The sequence below is a fragment of the Salmo salar genome, chromosome ssa24, assembly GCF_905237065.1.
Source record: "Salmo salar chromosome ssa24, Ssal_v3.1, whole genome shotgun sequence".
NCBI lineage: Eukaryota > Metazoa > Chordata > Actinopteri > Salmoniformes > Salmonidae > Salmo > Salmo salar.
Window position 1 is genome coordinate 20,760,873 of NC_059465.1, and position 24,697 is coordinate 20,785,569.

The 24,697-nt window shown below is 40.0% G+C and overlaps 1 protein-coding gene across 11 annotated transcripts in view; it reads right to left on the reverse strand.

The window, feature by feature from the left end:
* Positions 1-18,859, reverse strand: part of LOC106585563 (fibroblast growth factor receptor 1-A) — a 45,981-nt gene extending 27,122 nt beyond the window's left edge. For 4 of the 11 annotated variants that reach the window (XM_014171920.2, XM_014171925.2, XM_014171926.2 and 1 more), the window contains exons 1-2: positions 18,147-18,858; positions 592-772 (exon numbers count right to left, since the gene is read on the reverse strand). In XM_014171920.2, the coding sequence (XP_014027395.1) occupies positions 592-745 (154 nt within the window). In that variant the 5' untranslated portion in view covers positions 746-772; positions 18,147-18,858. Of the gene's footprint in view, positions 1-591; positions 773-18,146 lie in introns of all 11 variants that reach the window. The other 7 variants (XM_014171924.2, XM_014171928.2, XM_014171927.2 and 4 more) reach the window with 5 other exon arrangements.
* Between the last annotated feature and the right edge of the window lie 5,838 nt (positions 18,860-24,697).

Below are 24,697 nucleotides of genomic sequence, written 5' to 3' on the forward strand. Positions count from 1 at the left end.
AGGATTCTGTTTCAGTGACCCTTTTCCTTTTTTTTCAGCCCAGCTTGTGCAACCATTAGGTTGACTTTTCATAGGCAACCTATAAACATAGCTATTTCAGTGCTACGACAATATAACATAGTAGATACTGAGAGCCATGTCAAACTAGATCCAGTTAGGCTCATTACATCTACATCATACAGGGAATTGGGTGGGGGCTGCACTGAGACTACAAAGAAACTTAAAACATTGGAAACGTCTCTAGATTATAGTACAACTATAGAAACCAGAGGAATAAAAGCATTACAGGTAAGATGGAGTGCTTGTAAAATAAAATTACAAAATTTAGACCATCGTTTATGTTGGTAACTACATCTTCTCTAAATCCATCTACTGAAGTACATTAATAACAAATAAGGGCAGCATATGACCCATTTCAAAAGGGTCTGGGATAAGAGCCAGTCAAATATATTGTGGTTAATTTTGACCACAAAAACATGATCAGGAGAAATGTGACAAGTAGACATAGAATTTAGGTGATGGACTGGCGCCATATTTAAAAAAAAAATCCCCAAAAACATTTTTTTAAAGGGCCAGGGAGGGGAGCCTTACCTTCATCTGGGATGGCAGGCCGGGCCTGGGAGGGTAAAATCTGGGCAAGAAAGGCCAGAACCACCAGCATACTCTGCACCGCCAACATCCTGTGGGGTGCGCTACAGCTGTTGACTACTCTGTGACTGGAACTCCATCCGGACCTCTGGGACATCAGCACTGAGCCATTTACTGTGCCAAACTGGAGGAACAAAAACAACAAGGTGAAACTGTGCTCACGTGACATGTGAAACACAAAATGCAAAGTTATGATTTGAGAGCCTTGCATGAAAACCCACGAGACCTAAACTGAGAGTTGGGCTTACCCCACATGCTTCCCATTCGAAACAGACTGCGCATATGAAGACAAAATTGTGACACTTTTTTTGTTTGTGTTTTTTCCCCCGGCTGTTTGAACAAAAAAAAAATCTTGATGCAAGCCAAAGTTCGGAAGCTGTAGTCTACGCCCCTTCGTTGGTGATTGGGCAACAGTAGGAATTCTTCAATGAAGTGTTTGTTTTTATTCAGCGACAGACTAGTTTTCATGCAAATATTTTCACTTGAGAAATACTGCACCAAAACGTCTTAGATGTAAAATTGCTTGACTAAGACCTCCTCGGCAAAATCATCAAAATTAATGACAGATTTCTTGATTTATCTTAGATTGATTCTGATTATTGAGGTAGTTACTGTATGTTGAGTACGGCATCTCAAGAGGGATAAACAGTAATATTGCCAATTTCTTCTCATTTTTCAAGCAAAGGTATTTTAAGGGAGTATGCAAAAACAGACATTCACGTCACCTAGTCGAGTTCTGCTAGGAGCAAACTGAACCTGTATGCAGATGCCTTTAGCATGCTGAGGAAGAGTAGATGCTGAGCTTTGCTAAAAACTGAAACACAGCTTGATTTCTCTCACAATGACTGTTGCATTTAATGCAAAACTGTTGCATTTAATGTTCATGTAAAACAAACACCTAGAAAGACTAACGCTACACCAGAGAATTATACTGAACGAAAATAGAAAAACACAACATGCAACAACTTCAAATATTTTACTGAGTTTCGGTTCATATAGGGAAATCAGTCAATGGAAAAGAATTAGGCCCTAATCTATGGTTTTCACATGACTGGGAATACAGATAAGCATCTGTTGATCACAGATGGCCATTTTCTTTTAAGGTCTCACAATGGGCCTCAGGATCGTCACATATTTCTGTGCATTCAAATTGCCATAGATAAAATGCAATTCTGTTTGTTGTCCGTAGCTTATGCCTGCCTATATCATAACCCCAATGCCACCATGGGGCACTCCATTCACAACGTTGACATTAGCAAACCGCTCACCCACACGACGCCATACGGTTGTGAGGCCGGTTGGACGTAGTACCAAATTCTCTAAAACGACGGAGGCGGCATATGGCAGAGAAATTAACATTTCATTCTCTGGCAACAGCTCTGTTGGACATTCCTGTTGTCAGGATACCAATTGCACACCACCTCAAAACTTGACACCTTTGCCATTGTGTTGTGACAAAACTGCACATTTTAGAGAGTGGCCTTTTATTGTTCACAGCACAAGGGGCACCTGTGTAATGATTAGGGATGCAGAAAATGTCGGTGAACATATTGGAATCGGACAATATTAGTTAAAAATTCCAACATCGTATCGGCCTGTTGTCTAGTGCAAACCCGATGTCAAAGCTGACGTACCTACGTTATATTAGGTATGCACATGACGTAATGACCACGTAAAATTTTGCCCTGCACGTGCAACACAGCATTCCTAACCTAGCCCACGTCTGCTTTGTGCATCGAGTCGTCAACAAGTCGAGCAGTTATTTGAAAGAGTAAGCACATTTCAGAGGCAACTCAAAAGGTGAAATCCATTAACGCCAAGATAATGGAATTCCTTGCCCTTGACAATCAACCGTTGTCTGTCGGGGGTGATGTTGGCTTTCACGACTGGTCGAGCACCGGTACACACTATCAAGTGCGCCCTTTCTCAGATGTTGCCCTACCGGAGTCACAGTGATATCGTCACTGCATACTATGGAACACCGTTTGGGTCTTCGCGTGTCAAAAAAAAAAAAAAAAAACAAGCGTTAAATAAGCTTTTACATTTGACACGTCAAATAACACAGTTCTATTATAGAATGTGTGTTCTGAATTTGCACGTGCAAGCCAAGTGCCACCACTACTATCAGTAGCACTGTCAAAGCTGTACAAAAAAGTCAGCAAACATCGGCCACGAACGATGTGTTTACAATACCGCGTTGGTAGAAAGCATTATTTGTTCGACCGCAACTTCTGGGGTAGCTAGCTAGCTTTAGCTTGATACCTAGCTAGCACTAATACAACCAGCCTGAAAACAACGACCAGTAGAAACTGCAGTCATGTTCATTTAGGAATCCTTGTGAGTAAGTATTAGCTAGGTAGCCACTTGTTCGCCTATTGAAATTGAATTTCAGTTCATGAAAATAAATAGCTAGCCAGCTACTTAACCCTGTTGCCCAAAACTAACGTTATAAGCAGCCAGCTAGCTTCATGTGGCTAGAGAGGCTCGACCGGACCGAAGCTAGCCACAATAAGGATTAGGCACAATAGTGAAATTTGCAGATTTCCTTCAACATAAAAGTACCTCTTTGAAAGTGATGCAGAAGGTTACAATTGGTGGAATCATGCCATATTTAGACTAGATAATGTTAAACAAGGTTGGAATGTGAAGCAATGAAATGGGTTAGTAGTCTACTCCAGTGGTCGCCAACCGGTCGATCAAGATCGACCTTCAAGGCATTCCTAGTCGATCACTAAATATTTCTGTAGAAAAGCCAACGAACGATAAAGACCAGCGCTCCTTTTTTAAAATTGTTTTGAGCTGTTGCCGGTAGGTTACAGCTGTTATCATAGCTCGAGTTTTGAAATATAATATGGTCTGATTAACAATATTGGCAGGCCAATCATATATCTAATATGCTGTGATAATGTATTAGGCCTACTGCCCAAACCTCATTCCTACAAAACTGTTTGTGTGAGGTTATTGTAAAAAAAAATTCTCAGCAGTAGATCTCAGTTTGCTTTTTGATTGCAAAAGTTATCTTGACTCAGAAAAGGTTGGTGACCACTGGTCTACTCGGTGACATCCACAGAACACAACTGTGAAGAGTTTATGCAAATATTAGCGTTGTAGCTCTTATCGCAGGATTGTGACTGTGTGAAACCACCTCCTCAGTCAGCCTATTGTGTGTATTGACATTAATATTGCACTGTACAGCTTTACCTAAGGATTGGGGATCAATTAAAAATGGGGTATCAGTCTACTCAATACCCAAGATATTTTTTTCCCAACGTCCTCCTCAGAGTTAAACTCCAAAACATCCACGCAGTATTGTTTTTCCTTGGGAATAGTGTTCAATACACATAGATTGACAATAAATGTGGCTCAATTCACAGTTGTTTCAGAGTCCCGCAATAAGAGCTACGACGCTAATGCTCTCTAGGTGTCACTGAGTAGACATACCCCATGTCATTGATCCACAATCCATAGGTAAGGCTGTAGAGTGAAATAAGTATGCCCTCAATGCAATTCTAAAGTATAATACATCCAGTGTGATTTCAACAGATTGTCAAATTAACAAAATTGTCTTTCGTTGATTTTATATAACATTCCAACCTCGTTTAGCATGATCTATTCAATTATGGCATAATTATAGTATTTGTATTCATTTGCATCACTGTCAATGACATACTTTTATTTTGAAGGCTAACTGCAAAGTCCACTATTGTGGTTAGCCTCACATAGATGGGTCCGACCACCATTAAATCAAAGGGTTATTTTAGATGACACCTAGCTATAAAGTTAGCTATCTAACTATAGCTACTGAAACATTTGTCGTTTTGCTATGTTCGGGGGAAGAACATTGTTTGCATCCATGAGCTAGCTAGCTCGGTTTTTTTATGACCAGCACTGTAGGTGCGCGAGACAACTTTACCAGCATCATAGCATACGTATCGATGAATCGTTGTGACATAAGAAATACGAGTGAGTGTAATCAATGTGCAATACCTACGTAAAAAAAATATATGAACGCGTTAAATTATGTGACGTGCAGTTATAGTCAGGTCCTGATTGGTCAACAAGCTTATTTCACATGTCAAATAGTGTTATTTGACGTGTATCTTTTTTGACATGGCAAAGACCCAAACAGTGTTCCATAGAAATCCTGTTTGAGAATGAAACAACTGAACGAAACAGCACAGCAAGTAAGTGAAAGAAATAGGTTTTGATTGTGTTTTTCTGGTAATGGGGACATACGTAAATGCCAACAAAATAACGTTTTGGTCAGTGTGGTGTGTGTAACCTTTATTTAACTAGGCAAGTCAGTAAAGAACAAATTCTTATTTACAATGACGGCCTACCCTGGTCGACGCTGGGCCAATTGTGCGCCGCCCTATGGGACTCCCAATCACAGCCGGATGTGACACAGCCTGGATTCGAACCAGGGACTGTAGTGACACCTCTTGCCCTGAGATGCAGTGCCTTAGACCGCTGCGTTCATGTGTGTGCATTAACTATTTAACTGTACTAGAATGCTTAAAAAGGCCACTAACATTTTAAATATCGGTATAGATTTTTTGAGCAAGGAAAATATCGGAATCGGCCAAAAATGTAATCTCAGTGCATAACTAGTACAGATCATGGTGTTTAATCAGCTTCTTGGTATGCCCCACCTCTCAGGTGGATGGATTATCTTGGCAAAGGAGAAAAGCTCACTTATTGGGATGTAAACATATTTGTGCACAAAATGAGAGAAATAAGCTTTTTGTGTGCATGAAAATTTTCTGGGATCTTTCACTTCAGCCCCTGAAACATGGGACAAACACTTTACATGTTGCGTTTATATTTTTGTTCAGTGTAACAAGTACAGCAGATTTTCCATTGTTGTTTGATTAAAAAAAGTCTGTTTTTGAATTTCAAGGTTGGTGTTGGCATTTTTTGCATGTGCAGATACTCCCTGTGTGATAAGAAAATACAAAGCATGTATCAGACTGTTTTGGAATACCTGAACAAACAAGTGAAATTGTATTACCTAGTTCTAAAAGAGTTGTTTAAGTATTTATATGCAAGAGTAGCTAAAACACCTTTCTTTACAAGCAGTAACTTTAAATAAGCTTGTTCTAAAAAAGGCAACAATGTGAGTGCTACAAAGTCATCTTTGTTGCCATGATACAACAAGGAGGAAACAATTAAGAAGAATAAAGAGAGGATACAAAAAAAGACAAGAGATAACTGGGCAGGCAGAGCTCATGTCACAGACTTGCTCCCCCATGGCTGTTGATGGCAAATTGAAGCTGGGGACGTGTGTTGTATGTGGGCACACTGCTGTGGCTGACCCTCACATGCACATCTGCTCGCCCCTACACCCTGCAGCATCTGGCCAAAGAGATTAACGCTTGCCCCTCACCCCCATAATCCCCAGAGGCATTTGTTAAGGACCCAAAAACTCATGGGTGCTACGTGACACCCCTGAAGAGAGGCAGCCAAGCCATAATTATTATTTATTACACTCGCAGATCTATCACCCAATAGTTGGTTTTGGCCCCAACCCCAAAGCAATCTCCAACCACAATTTGTTCTCATCCCTGTCAAGTTGTTGTAGGGTGCTGGATTCTGAGAACATGCCTAGTCGAAAACAATGAAGTCTACATAAATTTTGTCTAAAGTATCAAGCATTAGCATCTTTGGAATTAAAATCAGCAATATACATGAGATAGGATGCATATATGAACATAGTTCACTGATGTAAAAGCATGTAGGAGTAATCCAAAATCTATAGATCCCCCAAAAATATATAGATATACATCTATGGGAAACGTCCAGGGGAGGTCAGGTAATCCATATGAGTTAACAGATTGGCTGTCTAACAGGCAATAATGATGGGCAAAGTCTGAATGGTCTTCATGAGCGTTCTCCACTTAAACATGTTCCCTGTACTGTCGTCAAAATAAATTCAATTTCACTTTCCAAGAATGGCCTAGTGTTCCGGCACAGACCCGTAAGCAGTGAGTCAGTGCCTGGTCAGGCTCCAAGAATCCACTTCAGCTGCCAAACAGAAGGAAGTCCGCACAGCACACGGCCAACCACGTTCCCTGAGCGCTCATCACTACACAACCATTTAGACAACGCTCCATGATGAGGGAACTAATGATGTCGTCAGAGTGTGAAATATCACGCAACTCCCATTTCCAAGTTTGTCAAGTGCAACCTGCACTTTCACTGTAGGCCTATGCTAAAAACATACCGCACAAAACACACTAATGGTTAAATGAATGTTTTCTGAATATTATATAATGTGAAAAACCTATTCCCAAAAAGGGATTATTGACATGAATAAACACTGTTAATCTTGTGGTCCACTAGACTCTTCAGGTACATTTTGAGAAAAGCACACAAAATAAACAAGACGTTCAGTTAATTTATTCTCACCATCTCCTACAACTACAGAGAACACTAGATACTGACATATGCATTACACATCTGCAGCACCGCTTGACTCATGTAAAATACCTTCATCTCATAGATGTTGTGCAACATTAGGGTTTGGAAATAAATACAGTCACAAGAGATGTGGTCTCTGGCAGTTGACACTAGCATTGTTATATGTGTTCTTGAAATGAGGCCGTAAGGCTGCTAAAATACAATTACGCTAAAAGTAAGTAGACACTCATCCAAGTAAACAAAAACATTATCTCTCAAACAATAGCTGTGGGGTCCCTGCTTATAGTGTCACATAGCCTCTACTGAACATACAATCACACTGAATCCACAAGTCACATTTGAGACGGAAATGAGATGCTGGATCAATGTATAATGCAGGTCACACAAGAATTGTGAGTTTTAATAGACAGAGAAATCTGAAAATGTTAAATGTTTTAGCAATCAGAATGCGAAGAGATCTGCCTTCACAAAGTATGACTAAGTCGCTTCGGATAAAAGGGCCTGCTAAATGGCATATTATTATAATATAAAGTTGAATTTAAACATGTAGAGAGACAGGGTATAAGCCCAAGCATGGCCCCGTAATTACTGTATCCATCCATGCATAAAATTCCTTAGCTCTGTTAGATTCTGTAGTCCAACCCCACTCATTTCTCCCCTCCCAGAGCCAGTCTACAGAGCAGAGACACCAAGCTTCTCACCATGGGAGTTCAATTTAGGGGACTTACTCAGTTTGCCCATTCCACCCAGTTAAGTTGCTTTTCACAAGGCGGTAGCAGTCAGATGTGTTTAGTCTGCTTTTCACCATTAAGTATGCCATTGCCCCGACTGTTGATCTGGCTGTTAGAACTATAAAGACAGATTTTATTGCTATATAAAACTCTCGTAAGAATGTTTCAGATGAACAACATGTTACAGCATATAAATACTTAGGCACATGGATTGATATGGATATAACGTTAAAATTATAAACATGAGCTGGTTAAGAAGCTAAGATTTAAAGTTAGCTATTTCTACAGAAACAGATCGTACCTTTCTCTAAGCAGTAGGAAGCAGATAATTCAGTCAATCTTGTCATCTGTTCTTTATTATGGTGATATTATTTATCAAAGTGCAGCTGCTACTACTCAAACCACTGGACACCAGCTACCTAAGTGCCATTCGCTTCGTCACAGGTGACAGTTTCGATACACGTCACTGCATCAAAAGGTTGTCTGGACTTTGATAAAAGACCCACAGATCTATACATGAATCCCTATTTCTTTACAAATTCCATCTTATCTAACTAGGTAAATCTGCACTCTTTGCCTTGATGACCGATTTACACAGTTGCATTCTCTCAACCAACTTCACATGGAATGCTTTTCCAACAGTCTTAACGGAATTCCCACATATGCTGAGCACTTGTTGGCTGCTTTTCCTTCCCCCTGCAGTCCACCTCATCCCAAATCATCTCAATTGGGGTGAGGTCGGGTGATTGTGGAGGCCAGGTCATCTGATGCAGCACTCCATCACTCTCCTTCTTGGTCAAATAGCCCTTACACAGCCTGTAGGTGTGTTGGGTCATTGTCCTGTTGAAAAACAAATGATAGTGGGAGTAAGGGAAACCAGATGGGATGGCATATCGCTGCAGAATGCTGTGGTAGCCACGCTGGTTAAGTGTGCCTTGAAATCTAAATAAATCACCGACAGTGTCACCAGCAAAGCACACCCATACCACTCCTCCATGCTTCACGGTGGGAACCACACATGCGGCGATCATCCGGTCACCTACTCTGCGTCACAAAGACATGGCAGTTGGAGCCAAAAATCTCAAATTTGGACTCATCAGACCAAAAGGACAGATTTCCACCGGCTTAATGTCCATTGCTCGTGTTTCTTGGCCCAAGCAAGCATATTTTTCTTATTGGTGGCCTGTAGTAGTGGTTTCTTTGCAGCAATTCGACCATGAATACCTGATTCACGCAGCCTCCTCTGAACAGTTGATGTTGAGCTGTCTGTTACTCTATGAAGCATTTATTTGGGCTGCAATCTGAGGTGCAGTTAACTCGAATGAACTTATCCTCTGCAGCAGAGGTAACTCTGAAAATTCCTTTCCTGTTGCAGTCCTCACGGTAACCAGTTTCCACAAATTAACAAGGCACACCTGTTAATTGAAATGCATTCCAGGTGACTACCTCATGAAGCTGGTTGAAAACGCCGAGAGTGTGCAAAGCTGTCATCAAAGCAAAGAGTGGCATTGAAGAATCTCAGATATAAAACATTTTGATTTGTTTAACACTTTTGGTTACTACATGACTCCATATGTGTTATTTCATAGTTTGATGTCTTCACTATTATTGGAAAAAATAAAAATAAAATAAATAAAAATAAAAACCCTGGAATGAGTGAGTAGGTGTGTCCAAACTTTTGATGGTACATACATACAGTATATACACACATATACAGTTGAAGTCAGAAGTATACATACACTTAGGTTAGAGTCATTAAAACTAATTTTTCAACCACACCACAAGTGTCTTGTTAACAAACATAGTTTTGGCAAGTCGGTTAGGACATCTACTTTGTGCATGACAAGTAATTTTTCCAACAATTGTTAACAGATGGATTATTTCACTTATAATTTATTGTATCACAATTCCAGTGGGTCAGAAGTTTACATACATTAACTTCTTAGGGCTAGGGGGCAGTATTTTCACGGCCAGATAAAAAAAACGTACCCGATTTAAACTAGTTACTACTCTTTTCCAGAAACGAGAATATGCATATAATTGGTAGATTTGGATAGAAAACACCCTAAAGTTTATAAAACTGTTTGAATGGTGTCTGTGAGTATAACAGAACTCATATGGCAGGCCAAAAGATTCCATACAAGTGCCCTCCCTGACCATTTCTTGTGATTCTGTGGCATCTCTGTCGAAAATACAGCATCTCTGCTGTAACGTGACAATTTCTAAGGCTCCCATAGGCTCTCTGAAGGCGCCAGAAAGTGGAATGAGATCTCTGCTGTCTCTGGGCTAGGTACAGGAGCGCTGTTTGTGAGTGGTCAGGCTGGTGGCTCAGAGACAGGAGATGCGCGGCCACGAGAAGTGGCCATGTTTTTCTTTCAGCCTTTGAACGAAAACGTCGCCGGTTGGAATATCATCGCTATTTTACGAGAAAAATAGCATAAAATTGATTTTAAACAGCATTTGACATGCTTCTAAGTACAGTAATGGAATATTTTGAAGTGTTTTGTCACGACATGCGTCCTCGCGTCACCCTTCGGATAGGGACCTGAACGCACAAACAAAACGGAGGATATTTGAACATAACTATGGATTATTTTGAACCAAAACAACATTTGTGGTTGAAGTAGAAGTCCTGGAAGTGCATTCTGACAAAGAACAGCAAAGGTTATCCAATTTTTCTACTAGTAGTTTACTGAGCCTCGATGTTGGCGAGTGTCTGTTTAGCTAGCCTTGATGGCCGAGCTATCTACTCAGAATATTGCAAAATGTGCTTTTGCCGAAAAGCTATTTTAAAATCTGACACCGCGATTGCATAAAGGAGTTCTGTATCTATAATTCTTTAAATAATTATGTATTTGGTAAATTCACCGGAAGTTTTCGGTGTGTATGCTAGTTCTTAACGTCACATGCTAATGTAAAAAGCTGGTTTTTGATATAAATATGAAATTGATTGAACAAAACATGCATGTATTGTATAACATAATGACCTAGGAGTGTCATCTGATGAAGATCAAAGGTTAGTGCTGCATATAGCTGTGGTTTTTGTGACATATGCTAGCTTGAAAAATGGCTGTGTGATTATTTCTGGCTGGGTACTCTCCTAACATAATCTAATGTTTTGCTTTCGCTGTAAAGCCTTTTTGAAATCGGACAATGTGGTTAGATAAAGGAGCGTCTTGTCTTTAACCTGTTAGGGCTAGGGGGCAGTATTTGCACGGCTGGATAAAAAAAATGTACCCGATTTAATCTGGTTACTAATCCTACCCAGTAACTAGAATATGCATATACTTATTATATATGGATAGAAAACACTCTAAAGTTTCTAAAACTGTTTGAATGGTGTCTGTGAGTATAACAGAACTCATTTGGCAGGCAAAACCCTGAGACATTTTCTGACAGGAAGTGGATACCTGATGTGTTGTATTACCTTTAAACCTATGCCATTGAAAAACACAGGGGCTGAGGAATATTTTGGCACTTCCTATTGCTTCCACTAGATATCACCAGCCTTTACAAAGTGTTTTGAGTCTTCTGGAGGGAGATCTGACCGAACAAGAGCCATGGAACGATGATGGCCCATTAGACACCTGGCGCGCGAGTTCATGTTGGGTACCCTCGTTCCAATACGTTATAAAAGAGAATGCATTCGTCCACCTTGAATATTATTCATGTTCTGGTTAAAAAAGGCCCTAATGATTTATGCTATACAACGTTTGACATGTTTGAACGAACGTAAATATATTTTTTCCCCTCGTTCATGACGAGAAGTCCGGCTGGCTTAGATCATGTGCTAACAAGACGGAGATTTCTGGACATAAATGAGCTTTTTTGAACAAAACTACATTCGTTATGGACCTGTGATACCTGGAAGTGACATCTGATGAAGAGAATCAAAGGTAATGGATTATTTACATAGTATTTTCGATTTTAGATCTCCCCAACATGACGGTTAGTCTGTATCGCTTAGTCTGTATCGCAACGCGTATTTTTCTGGGCGCAGTGCTCAGATTATTGCAAAGTGTGATTTCCCAGTAAGGTTATTTTTAAATCTGGCAAGTTGATTGCGTTCAAGAGATGTAAATCTATAATTCTTTAAATGACAATATAATATTTTACCAATGTTTTCTAATTTTAATTATTTAATTTGTGTTGCTGACTTGACTGCCGGTTATTGGAGGGAAACGATTTCCTCAACATCAATGCCATAGTAAAACGCTGTTTTTGGATATAAATATGAACTTGATAGAACTAAAAATGCATGCATTGTCTAACATAATGTCCTAGGAGTGTCATCTGATGGAGATTGTCAAAGGTTAGTGCATCATTTTAGCTGGTTTTATGGTTTTGGTGACCCTGTCTTTGAATTGACAAAACATTACACACAACTCTTGTAAATGTACTGTCCTAACATACTCTAAATTTATGCTTTCGCCGTAAAACCTTTTTGAAATCGTAAAACGTGGTTAGATTAAGGAGATGTTTATCTTTCAAAGGGTGTAAAATAGTTGTATGTTTGAAAAATTTGAATTTTGACATTTATTTGGATTCAAATTTGCCGCTCTTGAAATGCACCTGCTGTTGATGGAGTGCACCACGGGTGGGACTCTTGCGTCCCACCTAGCCCATAGAGGCTAAAATGGTGTAAAATAGTCATATGTTTGAGAAATTGAAGTTAGCATTTTTAAGGTTTTTGTATTTCGCGCCACTTGATTCCACTGGCTGTTGACTAGGTGGGACGATTTCGTCCCACATACCCGAGAGAGGTTAAGTGTACTGTGCCTTTAAAGAGCTTGGAAAATTCCAGAAAATGATGTCATGGCTTTAGAGGCTTCGGATAGGCTAATTGACATCATTTGAGTCAATTGGAGGTGTACCTGTGGATGTATTTAGAGGCCTACCTTCAAACTCAGTGCCTCTTTGCTTGACATCATGGGAAAATCAAAATATATTAGCCAAGACCTATCCTATATCGACATACCCTGAAAGGCCGCTCAGCAAGGAAAAAGCCTCTGCTCCAAAACCGCCATAAAAAAGCCAGACTACGGTTTGCAACTGCACATGGGGACAAAGATCGTACTTTTTGGAGAAATGTCCTCTGGTCTGATGAAACAAAAATAGAACTGTTTGGCCATAATGACCATCGCTATGTTTGGAGGAAAAGGGGGAAGGCTTGCAAGCCGAAGAACACCATCCCAACCGTGAAGCATGGGGTGGCAGCATCATGTTGTGGGGGTGCTTTGCTGCAGGAGGGACTGGTGCACTTCACAAAATAGATGGCATCGTGAAGCAGGAATATTATGTGGATATATTGAGCAACATCTCAAGACATCAGTCAGGAAGTTAAAGCTTGGTCGCAAATGGGTCTTCCAAATGGACAATGACCCCAAGCATACTTCCAAAGTTGTGGCAAAATGGCTTAAGGACAACAAAGTCAAGGTATTGGAGTGGCCATCACAAAGCCGTGACCTCAATCCTATACAAAATTTGCGGGCTGAACTGAAAAAGCGTGTGCGAGCAAGTACCTGACTCAGTTACACCAGCTCTGTCAGCAGAAATGGGCCAAAATTCACCCAACTTATTGTGGGAAGCTTGTGGAAGGCTGCCCGAAAATGTTGTCCCAAGTTAAACAATTTAACCTCTTCGGGCTAGGGGGCTGTATTTTGACATCTGGATGGAAACTGCCTGTTACTCAGGCCCAGAAGCTAGGATATGCATATAATTGGTAGATTTGTATAGAAAACTCTAAAGTTTCTAAAACTGTTAAAATAATGTCTGTCAGTATAACAGAACTGATATGGCAGGCGAAACCCCGAGGACAAACCATCCAAAAAGAAAATGTTCAGCCTTCCACTGTTTCCAATGGCTGTCATGTTTATTATGAGGTGAAAACCTCCCAGATTGCAGTTCCTAGGTCTTCCACTAGATGTCAAGTCTTTAGAAAGAGTTTCAGGCTTGTTTTTGGAAAAATTAGCTAGAATCTGTAGTTTTTCAATTTGGCTCCCATTTTGGCTGTAGTGTTTTCATGCGCGTGGATGAGAGCGCATTTTGTTGTTTATCTCCAGTAAAGACAATAACAATTCTCCGTCTTAAATTGTATCGTTTATTTACCTATTAGGGTACCTGAGGTTTGATTATAAACATTGTTTGAATAAGTTTATTGGTAACGTTTGGGATTCATTTTGTATGCATTTTGAAGGAGGGAAACCGGCGATTATTGAATGAAGCGCGCCAGCTAAACTGAGTTTTTGGGGATATAAAGGAGGACTTTATCCAACAAAAGGATAATTTGTGATGTAGCTGGGACCTTTGAGTGCAAAACAGAAGAAGATCTTCAAAGGTAAGGCATTTATTATGTCGCTATTTCTGACATTCGTGGCGCACCTGCCTGGTTGAAAAATGTTTTTCATGCTTTTGTATGCGGGGCGCTGTCCTCAGATAATCGCATGTGCGCATTCGCCGTAAAGCCTTTTTGAAATCTGACACAGCGGCTGGATTAACAAGAAATTAAGCTAAATTTTGGATGTATGACACTTGTATTTTCATGAATGTTAAATATTTCTATTTCTGTAATTTGACTTTCGCGCTCTGCAATTTCACCGGATGTTGTCGAGGTGGGTCGCTAGCGGAACGCCTGTGCCAGAAAGGTTAAAGACAATGTTACCAAATACTAATTGAGTGCATGTAAACTTCTGACCCACTGGGAATGTGATGAAAGAAATAAAAGCTTAAATAAATCACTAATATTATTCTGACATTTCACATTCTTAAAATAAAGTGGTGATCCTAACTGACCTAAAACTGGGAATTTTTACTAGTATTAAATGTCAGGAATTATGAAAAACTGAGTGTATGTAAACTTCCGACTTCAACTGTATGCATGTATAGTACCAGTCTAAAGTTTGGACACACCTACTCATTCATTTTTACTTTACCAGGGAAGACACATTGAGACGTCGATCTCTTTTTCAAAATGTACCCTGCATATATGTGTGTATTGTATTGTGCAGGGCACATTTTGAAAAAGAGACCTACGTCTTAATGGGTCTTCCCTGGTAAAATAAAAAGGAATTAAAATAAAAGGAATGAATTCTCCCAAGTTTCTAAATATGTTGTTTAGTTACTATGCATGTGCATTCAGTATTGTAACAAGGTCATCTCCATTTCAAAAGATGTACAACTTGAGTATTTTTCATATAAATTATAGATAAGATATTCAATGTAGGCTAAGTTATTCAATGCCACATTTCACCACAAACTATTATTTAACCACTGAAACAACTTTCCACAGAAACAGTAAGCTACAATAACTCTGTGCCAACCCAGCAGCCTAGTAAATTAGAGGGCAGGACAATTCCTCACTTCCTTTCCTACAGCTCAACAGAACAACTTTTTTTCCTGGTGAACTCCCTAAGGGAATGCTGCTTAGCTCAACCATCCATCTTCTCCCTCCCATTTAAAACCAACTTGATAGTAACATTTAAGGCTCATTGACACTATCCATTCTAAACCTGCTTCCATACAAAGTCAGCATTAGCAAGACTAAATTGGCAACGCAGGCTTTTGGGGTGGACACATGATTTCATGTATACTGAACAAAAATAAAACAATTTCAAATATTTTACTGAGTTACAGTTCATTTAAGGTAATCAGTCAATTTAAATAAATTAATTAGGCCCTAATGTATGGATTTCACATGCCTGGGAATACAGAAACACATCTGTTGGTCACATATACCTTCAAAAAAAGTATGGGCGAGGGTCAGAAAACCAGTCAGTATCTGGTGTGACCACCATTTGCCTCATGCAGTGTGACATCTCCTTTGCAGAGTTGATCAGGCTGTTGATTTTGGCCTGTGGAATGTTGTCCCACTCCTCTTCAATGGCTGTGCAAAGTTGCTGGATATTAGCGGGAACTGGAACACGCTGTCATACATGTTGATCCAAAGCATCCCAAACACGGTCAATTGGTGACATGTCTGGTGAGTTTGCAGGCCATGCAAGAACTGGTACATGTTTAGCTTCCAGGAATTGTGTACAGAATCTTGCGACATGGGGCCGTGCATTATCATGCTGAGACATGAGGTGATGGTGGCAGATTAATGGTACGACAATGGGCCTCAGGATCTCATCACGATATCTGTGCATTCAAATTGCCGTCGATAAAATGCAATTGTGTTTGTTGTTCGTAGCTTATGCCTGCCCATACCATAACCCCATGGGGCATTCTGTTCACAGCATTAACATCAGCAAAATGATCGCCCACACAACGCCATACATGTGGTTTGCGGTTGTGAGGCCGTCTGGACCTACTGCCAAATTCTCTAAATTTACGTTGGGGGTGGCCTATGGTAGGGAAGTTTAACATTCAATTCTCTAGCAACAGTTCTGGTGGACATTCCTGCAGTAACCAATTGCACGCTCCCTCAAATCTTGAGACATCTCTGGCATTATTGTATGTGACAAAACAGCACATTTTAGACTGGCCTTATTGTCCCAAGCACAAGGTGCACCTATGTAATGAGCATACAGTTTGCTATGCCACACCTGTCAGGTGGATGGATTATCTTGGCAAAAGAAAAAAAATGCTCAATAACAAGGCTAAACTAATTTGTGCACAATGAGAGAAATAATATTTGTGTGAGTATGGAACATTTCTGGGATCTTTTATTTCAGCTCATGAAACATGGAACCAACACTTCACATGTTGCACTTATATTTCTGCTCAGTGTAGTTTCACAGAGGTGTGTACTATAAAAAGTGATGGGGCAATCTACTTTCCTCACACCACATCGACAGTAGATCTCAGTTGTTTTCATGAAGAGCCACAAGCAAGAATGAATCTGCAAGCAGAACAGCTACCCGTTTGCATTGTACAGTATGTACTACTCTCCCAGTAAGTATGCTTACTACTTGGGGTAAACAGACAGCCTGAAATCAAAACCCTGTAACTGATACTTCTAAGCAGTATTATTTCACAGCAAAAAAAAGCATCTTCCAATCAATATGCTCTTGATCTTATTTTTGTTTCACGTTGTAAAGACTTTTGTTGTGAACATTCGACATGTGCATTCTTGGAAGTCAATGTAGTTGACTAAGCTTATTCCCAGAAGCCTGTTTGCTTGTTTGTTTCACATAACTCTCAAGTACTAAAGCATCTTTCCTTAAAAACTATATAAAGAGACTGAATCTGAAGGAGAGGGCGTAGGGATTTGGCTGGTATAAATCAGGATCCCTCCCTCTTGAAAAGTTTGGGAATGTCAGGATGGGTAGGCCCTACTGATGACCTCTGGAAATGTTGGAGATTAAAGATAAGAGTACTATAGGCTATAGAGAGAGCAGGGGTGTGTGATCCTAGAAACCCTCAAAAGTATAGCTATTTTAAAGCAAAAGGGCACCTAATTCTAATCTGAGGTAAATAAATCATGCAAAGAACACTTTTGTTTTCTTCAGAAGTTAATTTCAAATGATGGGCTATTTTGAAGACACACTCAAGCAAAATCTTGTGCAAACGTGTTATGTCAAAACAAGCACTGACTTGCATCTTTTAATTAGCCAGGAACACAGGTGACGGAGGTAAAGGCAATATAATATATCTAATAAAAAGGGAATGACAAACTAATTTTCAAAATAAACATTAAAGACCGTAAAATACACTGCATAGCCACCACGCCATAATATTTCTTCATTGAAAATGCAAACTGATACAAAACCCTCTAACCAAAGGTATAACATTTTGCATGTCACACTGAGGAAGGGGAACTTAAATCCTAATGTAGGCCTATGTTAGGGCTAATTGAAGAGATCAACCGGAAAAGCAACAAAATAAATTACAACATAAATACTCACAACTTTAATCTTCTCTCCCAATGTTCCAAGTATTTGAAGAGGTGACTGAGCGTCCTGATGGTTATTGCCCCCCCACTACTCCAAATGCTCTTCCCAACCAATTAAGCACATGACAAACAAATTAAATTACAAAACCATCACCAAATGTAAAATTTTCAACCGAATATACAGGCAATTTTCTAAAATGCGTAAAATAAAACTTGAAGGGGAAAATAAAAGTCCAATCACATCATTGGTGCATGGTTGGTTTCCAAACCAGAAACATATGTCCAGACTCCATTTGGAGGGGGACTAGTGCTACAGGCTATAAAATAAGAAAAAAAATGTTTAAACAAACAAAAGTGTTTTTTCTGAGAGTCATCTGTCACAATGTGGATACCTGATACTGATCTAAATAATGTTAGATAGGTCTACTTCACTCAAAAATAATTCTAGCAGCACGCTCTGTGCCGAACATGTAAATACAAATTATTCCAATTTATACCTTGAAAAAAATCCATACCTTTTTGACAAAACCCTCGAGGGGCGACGAAACAGCCAGCGTAGAAAAATGTTGGACTCCGAGATTTGATGTAAAAAAAAATAAAAATACAAAAGCTTGAATATCCAACGTAGTTTATTTTAACCCGAAAATATGCGGTATTAAACGAGAACTTTTACAATATATTATACTTTTCCCACGTTTACCCAACCTGCCCAAAAGAAAATAAAACAATGCGCAAAGCATCAAAAGAAAGCTTCCTCCAGGGAGAGGTCTGCCCCAAACCCAGACTTCCAAATGTACAATGTAAAAACGTAGAAAGAAAATAAAAAGTAGGATATGACTACATCGGCTACTATAAAATGTGATTAAGTCTAGTTGTACCTTTCGGCACGAAAAGGTGTGCAATATTCCCCACTTCAATTCTAAGAGATTTTAGAAGCGATAGAAGATCCGTTCGTCGTTTTCATAAATCCATTAGCTCACGAAGAAACAGTCAAACCGATTCCAAAAGTTCCTTTGCTAGGCTTTTACTGGCTGAAAGACTCGACATTAAATTGTTTTAATTGTGCGTTCATGTCTATCTAACTTCTCTCAACTCAGGCTGCCCTCGACCAACCCCGGCCAAATTACTGCATACAGACAACGAGACTCCAGATTAGTGGAAGCCTTCCCCCCGACCATCGCAGCAAATGCCTATTCGCATCACTCGGTTTGAACAAACCTGGCCTCCCTGCCATCCACAACACCTCTGTACCCACGTTTTTCAGCGCTCTTTGCATTATGGGATTGTAGTTCTAAACGCGCGCTCTTTGCCCTCACAGATTGAACACATTTCAGTTTGGGTTTTTTTAAACAGGAAATTATCCTAATTTGTATTACTGCATGTATGCTAATGTTCTTTTCAATGCTCAGAATTTATCCCGGAACAGACTTATTATATAAGACGCACACATATATACACACACACACACACAACCACACCATTCTATTTATCACAGTAGCTGCTTGGCATTTAGGCTTAACTGTATAGAACACAATATGTTGGCAATTAGACCTGACATAATAAATGTAAATCCGGGACACTCAAATTAGTATGATATTTTACATTTGGTATGGTTACATAAGACAGAAGGTTATGTAAGGCAAAACAAACATTTGGTTGGTTGGTCGGGGTGGATGGGTAGGCGTATAACGCGAACGTCTAGCAATCCAAAGGTTGCGTGCTTGAATCGCATCACGGACAACTTTAGAATTTTAGCTAATTAGCAACTTTGCAACTCCTTAGCATGTTAACTAACCCTTCCCCGAATTTTAACCCTTTAACCTAACTCATAACCTTAACCCTAACCTTAACCCCTAGCCTAGCTAACGTTAGCCATATAGCTAACATTAGTGTTACCCACTGAGCCACCTAGCTAACAAATTGCATTTCATAACATATTGTACGAATTGCAATTTGTAACATCTCATACGAACTGTAATTCATAACATATCATATGAAATGGACGATGGAAATCCACAAATTAATACATACCATACGAAACGTAACATATCATACTAATTGGAGTGTTTCCGGATTTACATTTACTATGTTACGTCTACCCCTGAGTCCAGGTTGGATAGAGATGCTACAGATTCTGCTACTGAAAGACAAATACCTAATTTCAGGCTCGTCCACAAGTATGGCTGTTTAGAGCAGGTAGTATTTACTGAAGCTTGTTACAGAAAACCCAAGAAAGAATGTATCTACCTAGTTGACCATTACCCAGTCTTATTCTTTTTGAGAGCAATAATGCAGATCTGAAAGGCCCCCATTGACCTACTAAAGGGAGCTTATCACCAACTATAGCAATGCATGGAGGTGGCAATGAGGTGTGAACAAGACCAACAGAGACTAATGAGGAAAATACTCATGGTGCATTTTCACTGAGGATTTACCCCATTTTTTAACAAAAAGGTTAAGACTTTTGTGTTTCCACCTCCACGGCCCGGCTCCTAGAACACTGGGCCATGGCCTCAGTGTACCTGCACTGACTTGGGGCAAAGGCAAGGCTGCTGGGGCTTTTCATGTAACATTTACGTAACAATAAGCAAACTGTGAACATGGGCTTAGACCTTCAACACCTTTTCACAAAGCAACTGTTTTGATTCTTCTCTTCACAAGTCCTCACTGTCAGCCCTAGCTATGGAAACACAATTTCCCTAGTAATTGTTTTATGTAACCTTTATTTAACTAGGCAAGTCAGTTAAGAATAAATTCTTATTTATAATGACGGCATACCCCAGCCAAACCCTAACCCGGACGACGCTGGGCCAATTGTGTGCCATATGGGACTCCCAATCACATCCGGTTGTGTGAGAGAGTGTGAGTGAGGCTATGTGCACACTGCCCACAAAATGAGGTGGAAACTGAGCTGCACTTCAAATGTATGACCATATTAGAGACACATATTTCCCTCAGATTACACAGATCTGCAAAGAATTCGAAAACAAACCCAATTTTGATAAACTCCCATATCTATTGGATGAAATACCACAGTGTGCCATCACATCAGCAAGATTTGTGACCTGTTGCCACAAGAAAAGGGAACAAACACCATTGTAAATACAACCCATATTTATGTTTATTTATTTTCCCTTTTGTACTTTAACTATTTGCACATAATATGACATTTGAAATATCTTTATTCTTATGGAACTTTTGTGAGTGTAATGTTTACTGTTAATTTTTATTGTTTATTTCACTTTGTTTATTATCAACTTCACTTGCTTTGGCAATGTTAACATATGTTTCCCATGACAATAAAGCCCTTAAATTGAAATGAAATTAAAATTGAATGAGATACGTACGTACGTGTGTGTGTGTGTGTGTGTGTGTGTGTGTGTGTGTAAGAAAATAAACTAGAAGACAGGAAAAAATAATGCAGGGTAAGTAGAAAACACTGATGCCAGTTTGAAGAATGTAAATAAGTGCCCTAAAGATGTATCAATGCAACAGTAATCATGATACTACATGATACTACATAACAGACCTAAGGTTTTGTGGTGAAAACTATATGCTTTTTCTTATTTCTCTGCCTGAGACATTCCACTCACGTACATTTCAAACCCATGTTTGATGGCAACAGCAAGCTAAAACTGTGTGTCACATATAAAACCACTTTACAGTAACTGGATAGAGAACCAAATGAGGACATCAACACTATTTTAAATACTCACTACAAAACATAAAAGCCACTGCTCTCTGACTCCGATCAATCACATCTTTTATATATAGGGACTTCATATGGTCTTTGTCTTTGATGCCATGTCACCCCTGCCCTGCCTCATTTGATTTGCATCACATGCCTAATACATGAAGTTCTCCTAATCTCATTTGCATTGACACATGCATCCCAGTTTGGTTGTCTCCCACATAGGGAGTAAAATTAACAGCAGTGTTAGAAGGGAAAGGCCGGATGTATTCTATAGTAATAATAAATATATCATTACTGCTTTCGCATCTTTATATTAATACACAAAAACACAGCTTATTGTGTATGTTTTACACAGTATGGTTATTGTCACAGGTATTGTAGGGTGTAGACCAAAACGCAGCGGGAAAATGTATACTTCTTTTTATTGAGTGAAGAAGGAAAACACATACACCGTATACACACACAAATGAACTCGACACTCTCATCAGGCATCAGGCATAACGCAAAACAAGAAACAATCTCCCACAAAATCCCATGCCAAACACATACCTATTTATAGGACCTTCAATCAGAGGCAACGATAAACAGCTGTCTCTAACTGAAGGCCCCAACACCAATTAACTAAACATAGAAATACAAACGACTAGACTGAACATAGAACTAAACTAACATAGAACAATAACCAAAACCCTGGACTAATAAATCAAATACCCCTCTACATACACAATCACCCCGAACCATATAAACCAAATACCCCCTCTACATGAACACATACACAAACACACCCTGAACCACATAAAACAAATACCCCCTGCCACGTCCTGACCAAACTATAAGAACAAATAACCCCTTTACTGGTCAGGACGTGACAGTTATGCTTGTATTATTATGAAATGCAAGGAGCAACTGCATGGCTAATCACCGGTAATTAGCCCCCAGCAATCTCACATGTCTCAAATAATGTCATTGTGCTCCTTTGGTATACAGTAGGTCTACCATTACTCTCCAATGAGAGAGTGAACAAACATAACATCTCTGCTGCTGCATTGGTTACAGCTCCAGGCAAGTAGAGCAGAGTTTCTACTAGGTAGATTCATTTCCTCACAAGCCCAATATCTTACTATCTGTTCCTCATCACAAACATAAAGGGAAGCACTATACTAGGGCTGGGAGGGGAAAGGTGTCCAAGGCAGCAGCTACTCTTCCTGGGGTCCAGCAAAATTAAGGCAGTTAAACAATTTAAAAAACATTACAATACATTCACAACAGATTTCACAACACATTAAGTGTGTGCCCTCAGCCCACTACTCTACTACCACATATCTACAACACAAAATCCATGTGTACGTGTGTGTATAGTGCGTATGTTATCGTGTGTGTGTATGCATGTGTCTGTGCCTGTGTTTGTGTCTCTTCACAGTCCCCGCTGTTCCATAAGGTGTATTTTTATCTGTTTTGTAAATCAAATTTTACTGCTTGCATGAGTTACTTGATGTGGAATAGAGTTCCATGTAGTCATGGCTCTATGTAGTACTGTGTGCCTCCCATAGTCTGTTCTGGACTTGGGGACTGTGAAGAGACCTCTGTTGGCATGTCTTGTGAGGTATGCATGGGTGTCCGAGCTGTGTGCCAGTAGTTCAAACAGACATTGCATTCAACATGTCAATACCTCTCACAAATACAAGTAGTGATGAAGTCAATCTCTCCTCCACTTTGAGCCAGGAGAGATTAACATGCATATTATTAATGTTAGTGCCCTGTTCTGAGCCAATTGCAATTTTCCTAAGTCCCTCTTTGTGGCACCTGACCACACGACTGAACAGTAGTCCAGGTGCGACAAAACTATGGCCTGTAGGACCTTCCTTGTTGATAGTGCTGTTAAGAAGGCAGAGCAGCGCTTTATTATAGACAGACTTCTCCCCATCTTAGCTACTGTTGTATCAATATGTTTCGACCATTACAGTTTACAATCCAGGGTTACTCCAAGCAGTTTAGTCACGGCAACTTGCTCAATTTCCACATTATTCATTACAAGATTTAGTTCAGGTTCAGGGTTTAGTGAATGATTTGTTCCACATACAATGCTTTTAGTTATTTTTTTATATATTTAGGGATAACTTATTCTTTGCCACCCATTCTGAAACTAACTGCAGCTCTTTGTTAAATGTTTCAGTCATTTCTGTTGCTGTAGTAGCTGACGTGTTGAGTCATCCGCATACATAGACACACTGGCTTTACTCAAAGCCAGTGGCATGTCGTTAGTAAGGATTGAAAAAAGTAACGGGCCTATGGGGAATTCCTGATTCTACCTGGATTATGTTGGATAGGCTTCCATTAAAGAACACCCTCTGTGTTCTGTTTGACAAGTAACTCTTTATCCACAATATAGCAGGAGTGTAAAACCATCACACATACGTTTTTCCAGCAGCAGACTACGATCGATAATGTCAAAAGCCGCACTGAAGTCTTAACAAAACAGCCCCCACAGGCCTCCCGACTGGCACAGCGGTCTAAGGCACTGCATCGCAGTGCTTGAGGCGTCACTACAGACCCGGGTTCGAGCCCAGGCTGTGTCGCAGCCGGTTGTGACTGGGAGACCTATGAGGGGGCACACAATTGGCCCAGCGTCGTCCGGGTTAGGGGAGGGTTTGGCCGGCCGGGATGTCCTTGTCCCATCGCGCTCTAGCGACTCCTATGACAGGCCAGACACCTGCACGCTGACTTTGGTCGCCATTTGTATGGTGTTTCTTGGCAGTGTGGCTTGGCAGGGTCGTGTTTCGGAGGACGCATGGCTTTCAACCTTCGCCTCTCCCGAGTCCGTACGGGAGTTGTAGCGATTTGACAAGATTGTAACTACCAATTGGATATCATGAAATTGGGGGTAAAAAGTACAAAAAAGAAGCCCCCACAATCCTTCTTTCAGCAATTTCTCTCAGCCAATCATCAGTAATTTGTGTAAGTGCTGTGGTTGTTGAATGTCCTTCCCTCTAAATGTGCTGAAAGTCTGTTGTCAATTTGTTTTCTGTAAAATAGCATTGTATCTCGTCAACCACCATTTTTTCCAAAAGTTTACTAAAGGTTGGTAACAGGCTGATTGGTCTGCTATTTGAACCAATAAATGGGGCTTTACTATTTTTAGGTAGCGGAATGACTTTTGTTTCCCTCCAGGCCTGAGGGCACACACTTTCTAGTTGGCTTAAAATGAAGATATGGCAAATAGGAGGGACAATATCGTCTGCTATTATCCTCAGTAATGTTCCATCCAAGTTGTCAGACCCCGGTGGCTTGTCATTGTTGATAGACAACAATCATTTTTCTAGCTGGCTAGTTGGTAGCCGGTGTTGTTGACACAGGTATCCAAGTTCGTGACGG